The 12,500-nt window shown below is 37.9% G+C and overlaps 2 protein-coding genes across 4 annotated transcripts in view; one reads left to right on the forward strand and one right to left on the reverse strand.

Moving 5' to 3' along the window:
- smpdl3b (sphingomyelin phosphodiesterase acid like 3B) overlaps positions 1 to 12,319 on the forward strand; it is a 19,227-nt gene extending 6,908 nt beyond the window's left edge. For all 3 annotated transcript variants that reach the window (XM_062063962.1, XM_062063964.1, XM_062063963.1), the window contains 6 exons: positions 2,666 to 2,763; positions 2,839 to 2,982; positions 3,050 to 3,219; positions 7,285 to 7,465; positions 10,954 to 11,087; positions 11,151 to 12,319. In XM_062063962.1, coding sequence (XP_061919946.1) covers positions 2,666 to 2,763; positions 2,839 to 2,982; positions 3,050 to 3,219; positions 7,285 to 7,465; positions 10,954 to 11,087; positions 11,151 to 11,519 — 1,096 coding nt within the window. In that variant the 3' untranslated portion in view covers positions 11,520 to 12,319. The remainder of the gene's footprint in view (positions 1 to 2,665; positions 2,764 to 2,838; positions 2,983 to 3,049; positions 3,220 to 7,284; positions 7,466 to 10,953; positions 11,088 to 11,150) is intronic.
- mecr (mitochondrial trans-2-enoyl-CoA reductase) overlaps positions 11,451 to 12,500 on the reverse strand; it is a 28,803-nt gene continuing 27,753 nt past the window's right edge. The window contains exon 11 of the mRNA XM_062063967.1: positions 11,451 to 11,495. Within this exon, the coding sequence (XP_061919951.1) occupies positions 11,466 to 11,495 (30 nt within the window). The 3' untranslated portion in view covers positions 11,451 to 11,465. The remainder of the gene's footprint in view (positions 11,496 to 12,500) is intronic.

Raw genomic sequence — 12,500 nt, forward strand, 5'->3', positions numbered from 1 at the left:
ATAACTGAAAACATGTTTTATCTTGTAGTTTCTTCAAAATAGCCACCCTTTGCTCTGATTACTGCTTGGCACACTCTTGGCATTCTCTCCATGAGCTTCAAGAGGTAGTCACCTGAAATGGTTTTCACTTCACAGGTGTCATAGTTTTGATGCCTTCAGTGACAATCTACAAAGTAAATAGTCATGAAAATAAAGGAAACACATTGAAATGTGGTGTGTCCAAACTTTTGGCCTGTACTGTATATTTTCAGAATCTGCTTGTTCTATTTTGAGTCAAAGTAAAACAAATAAAATATTTTTATGTTTCATAGCTGTGTTTTTAAGTTATTATGCCATGATTCAGCCCGCGTTTGAGTTTATTTCGAACATGCATGCAAACAACATGATACATCAACATTTCCAGTTTCTCTTTTCAACATGTTCGAAAAGGAGTAGGAAGAAGCAGAGCTTATTTAATCCTACCACTTTTCCTTTACATAAGAGTTGCTAAAACTTTTGTTCACTTCCTGTTCTCAATTTATTCACAATATCATTCACAAACCTGATATCTAAGTTACATTTAAAGCAGTGTGGGTGGCACTGGGAGCGGGTGAGTAAAGTGTCTTGCACAAGGACACAACGGCAGTGACTAGGATGGCGGAAGCGGGGATCGAACCTGGAACCCTCAAGTTGCTGGCACGGCCACTGTACCAACCGAGCTATACAATATTACCCTTCGAGTGCAATACATCCAACACTGATTGTTATTACTCCGGTACTTTTGTCTTGTTCTGTATATTGTACACTATTTTGTATATTGTACAGTATTGCTTATTCTTTTTATTGGATACACTGCAAAAAGTCAGTGTTCAAAAACAAGAAAAAAAAATACAAAAATGAGGGGTATTTTATTTGAATTAAGCAAAATTATCTGCCAATAGAACAAGAAAATTTGGCTTGTCAAGACTTTCCAAAACAAGTCAAATTAGCTAACCTCAATGAACCCAAAAATACCTTCAAATAAGTATATTCTCACTAATAACAACTGTACTACTATATGAGTACGTATTTTCTATTGTTTCATGTAAAATAAAACAGCAAAGTCCATTTGGCTGTCATCTGTTTTAATTATGAGACACAATTGTGTCAAAGTCATGATTTTTTTTTTCATGCTTGAAATAATAAATGATGACTTTAAAAAAGTAGTTTTCTACTTGTGAGTGTTGATGACACAACAGTTGATATTCTAGTTTCAAGCATGTTTTACTCAATATAGCTCATCAAATCTCAGCAACAAGCTGTAATATCTTACGGACATCATTTAGGAGCAAAACACTTAAAACAAGTAAAACACTCTAACATCTATTTGTTAATCAACAACTTCTTCTTCTTCTACAGATTTTGGCACGCTCTACCTTACACATTTTTCGTCCGATTCAAAGCGTTCCAACTTCACACTGTTTAGCCTGTTCGGGAACCACGGGCTTTCCCTTAAAAAATTCCTAAAAATTCCCAAATTTCCCAGAATTCCAGGTTTTCCGGGACATTTTTCCCCATTCAAAATGAATTGGCCATTTTTCAAACTTCCACCATTTCCACATTTTTCAACCAATTCAAACTATTCCACCTTCAAGACGTTCCACCATTCTGGAAATTTAAACTACCCTTTTTCCAAGTTCCCAAAAAAATTCCAGGATTTTCCAGAATTCCTGGCTTTCCAAAGCCCTATTTCCACCCTTTTTCTGGCGACTTCTCCTCCCACATTTTTCAACCCACTTCAACCGTTCCACCGTCAAAACATTCCTCTTAATTAGGACAGAAAACTAAGTTGTTTTTTGAACTGGAAAAGTTCCCGGTTTTCCCGAAAATCCAGGAATTCTGTAGCACCATTTCTCAATTCAACATGTTACTACTCGAACATTTCTCGACCGATTTGAAAATGTTCAACACCAACCATTTTAACTCATTTAGAACATTCTAGTTTAAAAAAAAAAAAAAAAAAAAAAAATTCCGCTTTTCCTGAAATTCCCAATTTTCTCTGAAATTCCAATTGAATCAATGAGACATTTTTCAAAGTTCCACAATTTCCACATTTTTCATCTGATTTTCTAGTTTCAAGCATGTTTTACTCAATATAGCTCATCAAATCTCAGCTGCAAGCTGTAATATCTTACTGACATCATTTAGGAGCAAAACCCTTAAAACAAGTAAAACACTCTTAACATGAAATCCGCTTAGTGAGAAGAATGATCTTATCGGACAGAAAATAAGCAAATATCACCCTTATTTGAGATTTTTAATCTTAGTTAGATTTCACTTTTTGCAGTGTGATGACCAAAATAAACCCATGAGTGCACACAACAGGAAATCAGGGAGTCCAAAACTAACAGAACTAACCAAAACATGATCCGGACCACGGAACCTGACGAAAGAAGTCCATTCTATTCTATTCTATTAAGAGTTAAGATTTAACAACGGCAACAGTTTGACCCCGGAACGGGACAGATTGTGCTCAATTTCCGGGGTTTTTTATTGTCATTCTTCTTTATGATGACTTTTATGAGCTATCAAATAAGCACTTTGTGTGCTGTCGTCGTAAAACTGCGCTAGTTTGACACCTGGGCACCTATAAATCCCCACCGGGTAAATATCAGGACAATAAAATCCCACGCTTGTTTTCACGCAGAGACGACACGCCGCATGTTCCTGACCGGGATCTGAGCCAAGAGGCGGTGCTGAGCATCATCAGCAACCTCACGGACGCCATAAAGCAGGTCTTTCCAAGTAAGTCCGACACCAGAAAGAGGATGTGAGTCCGGTGATGTTTCAGCGTGGACTCACACGTTCACTTCCGTGTAGACACCAAAGTGTACTCGGCCCTGGGTAACCACGACTACCACCCCAAGAGCCAGCTTCCTGGAGGCCCCAGCGTCATGTACAACCAAACAGCTCTAATATGGCAGCACTGGCTGGAGCCCGAGTCCCGTGAAACGTTCCAGAAAGGTCTTTTGTTCTGATAAGCGCTGTCTTCCTAACAGACGAATAGGATCTAACGAAGCGTTACACGCAGGTGGCTATTACACGGAGAAGCTGCTGAATAAGACAGGCTTCCGCATCTTGGTACTCAACACAAATCTCTACTATGACCGCAACTTGCTGACCAAGGACGCAGAAGACCCCGCGGGACAGTTTAGCTGGGCGGACCGGGTCCTGGCAGAGGCGGCCGGCCACAAAGAGAAGGCAAGGAGAACGTTTTGAGTTTGTCACAGCAAAAGTGCTTCAATCAACTACACCGGAACCATTGGCGTTTTTAGGCCTATTTTAGGGGGGCTCAAGCCCCCCTAAAATGTTCTTAAGCTCCCCTAAATAATTTGGTGTTTTTAAAAAAAAAAAAATACATGCCGACATATTCATTATAAAGTGGCCCGAATATGAGTTAAAATAAATAATCATATAACCTATCATTATTCACTCAGTTTCCCCTCACTTATAGTGTAAGGTAGAGAGCCCCTTTAGTGCGTCGCTATCCAATCCATTCCACTTGTTCATATAGAAAATGCCCACATCACTCCAAATCCAGTCCGCATTTTTTCTGCGACCTTGCTTGCGGTCCTGCAGGTGTACGAAGCACATTAGCACACAGCACTGCAGAACAAGAACCTTGTGTCTGCAATTGTAAATAATTTAGTTTTGAAGTTTTGTGTTTCTTGTAGAATCTATATAAAGTAATATACATTAGCCTATTGTTAAAATAATGAAAAAAACATCATTAAATATATTTGTTTTATTGTATTGTTACATTAATAGCTGTTGTATTATTATAGGATGGCTTGTTAAACATTTCATAGGATTTTCAGAGGGTGGAAAAACCAAGACATTTAATATAAAATGTAAAATGAATAAATACATGAAAAGAAAAGAAAAAAATGGTTAAAAGCCATCGTCCCGGGGAGCATTTCATTTCGTCCCGTGCATTTTTTTACCGTCCCCGGGACGACGGGACTACGTTAATCTCAAGCCCTGGAAGTTACATTTTATTGTTTGTATTATTTGTTTCAGCATTGCACTTTGAAGATGGTCCCTCAGCTTTTTGACAGCTTTGGCTCTTTTTCACATCAGCAGACGGACTCTTAAGTCTTTCTTTTTTACAGTATATATAAAAGTTTCTCATTTCTATTCAGACTTAATTTAATTTCCTTAACGGCTTGCCATAATATATATATATAAATATATTATAAACAAGCCAAATGATCCCGATCCAGATATTAATTTAATTCAAGTAATTAAGTAATATTTCCAGGGCTTGAATTTACAACCATCACATATGTGCCCAAAATGTAATCTGTGCAACTTCAGAATATTTGGGAACAAACAATTATTGTATTGTGAGCTAAAGTGGTGGCATTAGCCTCTGTTGTGAAGTAATAACCTACAGGCTAATGCCATGACTTTCATTGTTTTTCAGTGTATTTTGAAGGATCATGCAAGTCATTGTTTCTTGTTGATGCTGTAAACAAAATGTCACTGTGCAAACCCATGTTTGTTGTTGTACTGAACACACATTGAAAATAAACCCACTGAAATAATAATAATAACAATGATTAATTTCTAAGTCTTTATTAGCTGTTTGTGAAGTTTTGTGCTCGTGCGCTACGTTCGCTCGCATCCTGTGCATCTCCTGGGGGCTAAGCCCCCCCTGTCCTTAAAAGCTAGTGACGCCCCTGACCGGAACCATCAAAAAGTAGTACCATTCAACGGTTACCTTAACTTTTATGGGGGGAAAAATATGCCTCACACTGCAAAAAGTCAGTGTTCAAAAACAAGAAAAAAATAAAATAAAATGAGGGGTATTTTATTTAAACTAAGCAAAATTATCTGCCAATAGAACAAGAAAATTTGGCTTGTCAAGACTTTCCAAAACAAGTCAAATTACATAACCTTTTGGCCAAAATAAAAATTTGACTTTTTGCTACATCGGAAAAGTTGCTGATTACAATATAAAAAATTAAATTAATGTGCAAAATAAGTGTAAAATAGTACGCAAAAGTGTGATGATTCAATCATTGGACAGGAAATGCAACTTTTTGCAACGTAGGAAAGAAGAGTGTGGCATCTCGGTAACATTTGATAAATAAAATGAGCAATTATTTTGGACTTTTTTTTGGTGATGACACTGCAGAAGGTAACCCTGGGAAAGTGTGAGGATAACCACAGAACAGGAAATAGAATGATGTGCAACATAGGAAATGACACGGCTGCTCAGCACAATACAAAACTGCAAAAACTGAAATCTAAGTAAGATTAAATATCTTAAATAAGGGTGATTTTTGCTTATTTTCTGTCTGATAAGATCATTCTTCTCACTAAGCAGATTTTATGTTAGAGTGTTTTACTTGTTTTAAGGGTTTTGCTCCTAAATGATGTCAGTAAGATATTACAGCTTGTTGCTGAGATTTGATGACCTATATTGAGTAAAACATGCTTGAAACTAGAAAATCAGATGAAAAATGTGGGAATTGTGGAACTTTGAAAAATGTCCCATTGATTCGATTGGAATTTCAGAAAAAATTGGGAATATCAGGAAAAGCGGAATTTTTTTTAAATGAAAAAAAAAAAACAATATTACAAAACTTGAACATTCTAAATGAGTTGAAATGGTTGGTGTTGACATTTTTCAAATCGGTCGAGAAATGTTCAAGTAGTAACATGTTGAATTGAGAAATGGCATTACAGAATTCCTGGATTTTCGGGAAAACCGGGAACTTTTCCAGTTCGAAAAACAACTTAGTTTCCTGTCCTAATTAAGAGGAATGTTTAGACGGTAGAACGGTTGAAGTGGGTTGAAACATGTGGGAGGAGTAGTCACCAGAAAAAAGGGTGGAAATAGGCCTTTGGAAAGCCAGGAATTCTGGAAAATCCTGGAATTTTTTTGGGAACTTGGAAAAAGGGTAGTTTAAATTTCCAGAGTGGTGGAATGTGTTGAAGGTGGAATAGTTTGAATTGGTTGAAAAATGTGGAAATGGTGGAAGTTTGAAAAATGGCCAATTCATTTTGAATTACATTGAACCGAGGATGTTGTTGTGGCTTGTGCAGCCCTTTGAGACATTTGTGATATAGGGCTATATAAATAAACATTGATTGATTGATTGATTGATTGATTGATTGATTGAATGGGAAAAATGTCCCGGAAAACCTGGAATTCTGGGAAATTTGGGAATTTTTGGAATTTGTTAAGGGTAAGCCTGTGACTCCCGAATAGGCTGAACAGTTTGACGTTGGAACGCTTTGAATGGGGTGAAAACTGTGGAAGGTAGAGCGCGCCAAAATCTGGAGAAGAAGAAGAAGTTGTTGAATAACAGATGAATTTTGGTGAATTTTGCTTTGGAGCATTCACACAATAAAGTTACCAGGAACTTAACATTTTTGAACTTTTGGTGGGAAAATGGTCTAATCAAATCAGACGGACACATTTTGGGGTTTTTCAAAACAAGTGTTGCAAAGCTGCGTCATCAACACTCACAAGTATAAAACTACTTTTTTAAAGTCATCATTTATTATTTCAAGCATGGAAAAAAAAAATCATGATTTTGACACAATTATGTCTTATAATTAAAACAGATGACAGCCAAATGGACTTTTATTTTCAATGAAACAATAGAAAATAGGTACTCATATAGTAGTACAGTTGGCACAGTACAGTAAACTGACAGTTAATATTTACATATTTAACACGTGATATTTCAAACAATTGTGAACAGAAACACACTGCAAAAAGTCAGTGTTCAAAAACAAGAAAAAAAAATACAAAAATGAGGGGAATTTTATTTGAACTAAGCAAAATTATCTGCCAATAGAACAAGAAAATTGGGCTTGTCAAGACTTTCCAAAACAAGTCAAATTAGCTAGCCTCAAACCCCAAAATACCTTCCAATAAGTATATTCTCACTGATAACAAGTGCACTTTTCTTGGTAGAAAAAAATTAACAAGTGTTACAAGAATAATAATAATAAAGTTTGAAGTATGAGCAATTATAATATGGGCTGCTTGCATTGCAGCAGGCCCATACTAATATATAAATATATATTTTTTTTTATTAATAATGCATTTCTATCTTTCTTAAGATTACTCACTACACTCTTCATTTATTTAGCATGGGCCTCAAAAGAAGAAGTCGTGTTCCTGCCAGACATTTCGGAGCGTAACCACCAAACCCTGCAGAGCGTCTCACTTCCCCTTTCAAACAGGAATAATGTGTACAGTAAAGCCGGCCACGCCCACTCACGCTACTTTTTTTAAACCCGCAGGTGTACGTCATAGGTCACGTGCCACCGGGCGTGTTTGAGAAGAGAAGAAACAAGCCCTGGTACCGGCCGGACTTCAACAGGCGATACGTGGACTTGATTGTCAAGCACCACTCTGTCATCGCGGGACAGTTCTTTGGACATCATCACACAGACACCTTCCGCATGTTCTACGACTCGGAGGGTAACGCCACGGCTATTTTCTGCCTTTGGAGAAGCCTCTTTCATGCAGGCATTTTGCAGAAGTACAGTGGTGGTCAAAAGTTTACACAGACTTGTAAAGAACATCATGTCATGGCTGTGTTGAGTTTCCAATCATTTCTACAACTCTTCCTTTTTTTGTGATGTAGTGATACTTGGCACATACTTGTTGCTCACAAGTATACTTGGATACTTGCTTTTTGTCCTGAAATTGAGGAGTTTGTTGACGGTGGAACGGTTGAAAAATGTGAAAGGAGTAGTCGAAACTTAAGGGTGGAAAAAGGTTACCAAAAACGGGAATCCGTGGAAATTTGTTGAATGTGGAAAAAAGGTAGTTGGAATGTCCAGGATGAGTTGAATGTGTTAAAGGTTTGAATGGGTTGAAGAATGTGGGAATTGTGCAACTTGGAAAAATGTCCCATTCATTTCAATGGGAACATCCTGGAAATTTTGGGTAAAGCGGGATTTTTTTGAAAATGATTAGGAGCATGAATGTGTGAATGAGCTGAATTGGTTGGTGTTGGAAATGTTTAAAATCGGTCAAGAAATGTTAAATTAGTAACAGTTTTTAATTGAGAAATTCCTGGAATTTCGGGAAAACCGGGATTTTTTGTAGTTCCTTAACCAACTTGGTTTTTGTCCTGAAATTAAGGAGTTTTTTGACGGTGGAACGGTTGAAAAATGTGAAAGGAGTAGTCGAAACTTAAGGGTGGGAAAAGGTTACCAAAAACGGGAATCCCTGGAAATTTGTTGAATGTGGAAAAAAGGTAGTTTAAATATCCAGGATGAGTTGAATGTGTTGAAGGTGGAATGGTTTGAAGAATGTGGGAATTGTGGAAGTTTGAAAAATGGCCAATTCATTCTGAATGGGGAAAATGCACAAAAAAAAAAAAAAGGAATTATGGAAAATCCGGGAATTTTTTTTTTAGAATTGTTGAAGTGGAGCACACAATTCCTGAACAGGCTGAATATTTTGAAGTCGGAACAGTTTGAATCAGATGTAAAATGTGGGAATTGTGGAACTTTGAAAAATGTCCCATTGATTCAATTGGAATTTCAGAAAAAATTGGGAATTTCAGGAAAAGCGGGAATTTTTTTTTTAAATAAAAAACATTTAAATTACAAAACTTGAATAGGTTTGGTGTTGAAAATTTTCAAATAGGTCGAGAAATGTTCAAGTAGTAACATGTTGAATTGAGAAATGGTATTACCGGATTCCTGGAATTTCGGGAAAACCGAGAATTTTTCCAATACAAAAAACAACTTAGTTTTCTGTCCTAATTAAGAGGAATGTTTAGACGGTGGAACGGTTGAAGTGGGTTGAAAAATGTGGGAGGAGAAGTCGCCAGAAAAAAGGGTGGAAATAGGGCTTTGGAAAACCAGGAATTCTGGAAAATCCTGGAATTTTTTGGACACTTGGAAAAAGGGTAGTTTAAATTTCCAGAATGGTGGAATGTGTTGAAGGTGGAATAGTTTGAATTGGTTGAAAAATGTGGAAATGGCGGAAGTTTGAAAAATGGCCAATTCATTTTGAATGGGGAAAATGCCCCAAAAAAAGGAATTATGGGAAATCCGGGAATTTTTTTTAGAATTGTTGAAGTGGAGCACACAATTCCTGAACAGGCTGAATATTTTGAAGTTGGAACAGTTTGAATCAGATGAAAAATGTGGGATATTGTGGAACTTTGAAAAATGTCCCATTGATTTCATAAAAAATTGGGAATTTCAGGAAAAGCGGGAATTTTTTTTAAATTAAAAAAAAATTAAAATGACAAAACTTGAATGTTAGGAATGAGTTGAAATTTTTCAAATCGGCCGAGAAATGTTCAAGTAGTAACATGTTGAATTGAGAAATGGTATTACGAAATTCCTGGAATTTTGGGAAAACTGGGAATTTTTCCAGTTCAAAAAACAACTTAGTTTTCTGTCCTAATTAAGAGGAATGTTTAGACGGTGGAACGGTTGAAGTGGGTTGAAAAATGTGGGAAGAGTAGTCGCCAGAAAAAAGGGTGGAAATAGGGCTTTGGAAAACCAGGAATTCTGGAAAATCCTGGAATTTTTTTGGAACTTGAAAATAGGGTAGTTTGAATTTCCAGAACGGTGGAATGTGTTGAAGGTGGAATAGTTTGAATTGGTTGAAAAATGTGGAAATGGTGTAAGTTTGAAAAATGGCCAATTCATTTTGAATGGGGAAAATGTCCCGGAAAACCTGGAATTCTGGGAATTTTTGGAATTTCTTAAGGGATTCCCGAATAGGCTGAACGGTTTGACGTTGGAACGCTTTGAATCGGAGGAAAAATGTGGAAGGTAGAGCGCGCCAAAATCTGGAGAAAAAGAAGAAGTTGTTGAATAACATATAGATGAATTTTGGTGTACAAAATACTTTGGAGAATTCACACAAAGTTAGCAGGAACTTAAAGTGGTTGAACTTTTGGTGGGAAAAGAGTCGAATTATCAATCAATCAATCAATGTTTATTTATATAGCCCTAAATCACAAGTGTCTCAAAGGGCTGCACAAGCCACAACGACATCCTCGGTTCAGATCCCACATAAGGGCAAGGAAAAACTCGACCCAGTGGGATGTCAATGTGAATGACTATGAGAAACCTTGGAGAGGACCGCAGATGTGGGTGAACCCCCTCTAGGGGAGACCGGGTGCAATGGACGTCGAGTGGGTCTAGCATAATATTGTGAAAGTCCAGTCTATAGTGGATCTAACATAATAGTGAGAGTCCAGTCCATAGTGGATCTAACATAATAGTGAGAGTCCAGTCCATAGTGGATCTAACATAATAGTGAGAGTCCAGTCCATAGTAGATCTAACATAATATTGTGAAAGTCCAGTCCATAGTGGATCTAACATAATAGTGAGAGTCCAGTCCATAGTGGATCTAACATAATAGTGAGAGTCCAGTCCATAGTGGATCTAACATAATAGTGAGAGTCCAGTCCATAGTGGATCTAACATAATAGTGAGAGTCCAGTCCATAGTGGATCTAACATAATAGTGAGAGTCCAGTCCATAGTGGATCTAACATAATAGTGAGAGTCCAGTCCATAGTGGATCTAACATAATAGTGTGAGAGTCCAGTCCATAGTGGATCCAACATAATAGTGAGAGTCCAGTCCATAGTGGATCTAACATAATAGTGAGAGTCCAGTCCATAGTGGATCTAACATAATAGTGAGAGTCCAGTCCATAGTGGATCTAACATAATAGTGTGAGAGTCCAGTCTATAGTGGATCTAACATAATAGTGGGAGTCCAGTCCATAGTGGATCTAACATAATAGTGAGAGTCCAGTCCATAGTGGATCTAACATAATAGTGAGAGTCTTTAATCAATTAAGTCAGATGGACACGTTTTGGGATTGTTGTCCTAGTCCACAGTCAGCTGGTCTATCCAGCAAGACAATATTAACATAAATGGTTTAGTTGATGCAGAGTGTAAATGTGTCCGTGTACCTGCAGGTTCTCCTATCAGCACCATGTTCCTCAGCCCGGGGGTGACACCGTGGGAGACGACGCTCCCCGGAGTGAAGAACGGCGCCAACAATCCTGGCATTCGGATCTTCGAATACGACAGCCAAACCCTCCTGGTCAAAGTAAGACTTTGGTCATGACTCCACAGAGACTGAAAGAACTGACGCCATGTCTTCCACACTCAGGACGTGGTGACCTACTACCTGAACCTGACCCACGCCAACGCCGGCTGGGATCGCTGGGAGAAGGAATACCGCCTCACCGAGAGCTTCCACGTGCCCGACGCCTCCCCCGCCTCCATGCAGCGGCTCCTGGAGGGGATCTCTACGGACCGCTGCCGCCTGCAGAAGTACTACCAATTCAACTCGGTGAGCTACGACCTCGGCGAGTGCGACGCCGCCTGCCGCGTGGACCACGTGTGCTCGCTGCGAGAGGTCGACTACGACAGGTACGAGCGCTGCCTGGTGACGGAGGCGGCGTCTTCCGGCGGCGGCGGCTCGCTACCCGTCCTCTCTGTGGCTGCAAGCATCCTGTTTGTTTTGAATCAGCAGTAACAATAACATTTCAGACGGGTGACACGTGAAGAGGAATGCATGTTTGTTCGCTAACAACAGTTTTCAACCGATGTTGCTTTTAGGACCAGTTTTTGTATGTCAATGCAAGAACCCTATTGGTTTTGGAGGATGTTAGTTACAAAATGCTGGCGCTCGACTAAGTCCTTGTTCCATGTGTGGGCTCTGAGTCATTCTCTACCAAAAATCTTCTATCAGCACCAATGTGCCGTATCAAAAGCAAGAACTGTATTGATCTTGAATAACATCCAATACATTTTATTTTTATCACTTTTTTAGTTGCATTTTTCAATTGATCTGGTAAACTTTTAAGGATAATTGCTCTTTAATGTAGCAAACACCCTACTGAATTGGAACAATATCAAGCACCACCCACTCAGTATTCCACAAACACATTCAAGGAAAATTTGCTGAGGCCGAATCAACACGTTTTGTTAGCTTCTGATCACGACTCTCACCGATGTGAGTGAGTGTGTGTGTATAAAAGTAGGTATATATACATACATGTATATTGATATACATACATGTGTGTGTGTGTGTATATATATATATATTAGGGCTGCAACTAACGATTAATTTGATAATCGATTAATCTGTCGATTATTACTTTGATTAATCGATTAATAATCGGATAAAAGAGACAAACTACATTTCTATCCTATCCAGTATTTTATTGAAAAAAAAACAGCATACTGGCACCATACTTATTTTGAATATTGTTTCTCAGCTGTTTGTAAATGTTGCAGTTTATAAATAAAGGTTAAGTAAAAAAAAAATAAAAAAAATAATTAAAAAACAAAACAAAAAAACTGCGCATGCGCATAGCATAGATCCAACGAATCGATGACTAAATTAATCGGCAACTATTTTAATAATCGATTTTAATCGATTTAATCGATTAGTTGTTGCAGCCCTAATATATATATATATATATATATATACACACACACACACACGTATGTA

Source organism: Entelurus aequoreus, linkage group LG11 (assembly GCF_033978785.1).
Source record: "Entelurus aequoreus isolate RoL-2023_Sb linkage group LG11, RoL_Eaeq_v1.1, whole genome shotgun sequence".
Taxonomy (NCBI): Eukaryota; Metazoa; Chordata; class Actinopteri; order Syngnathiformes; family Syngnathidae; genus Entelurus; species Entelurus aequoreus.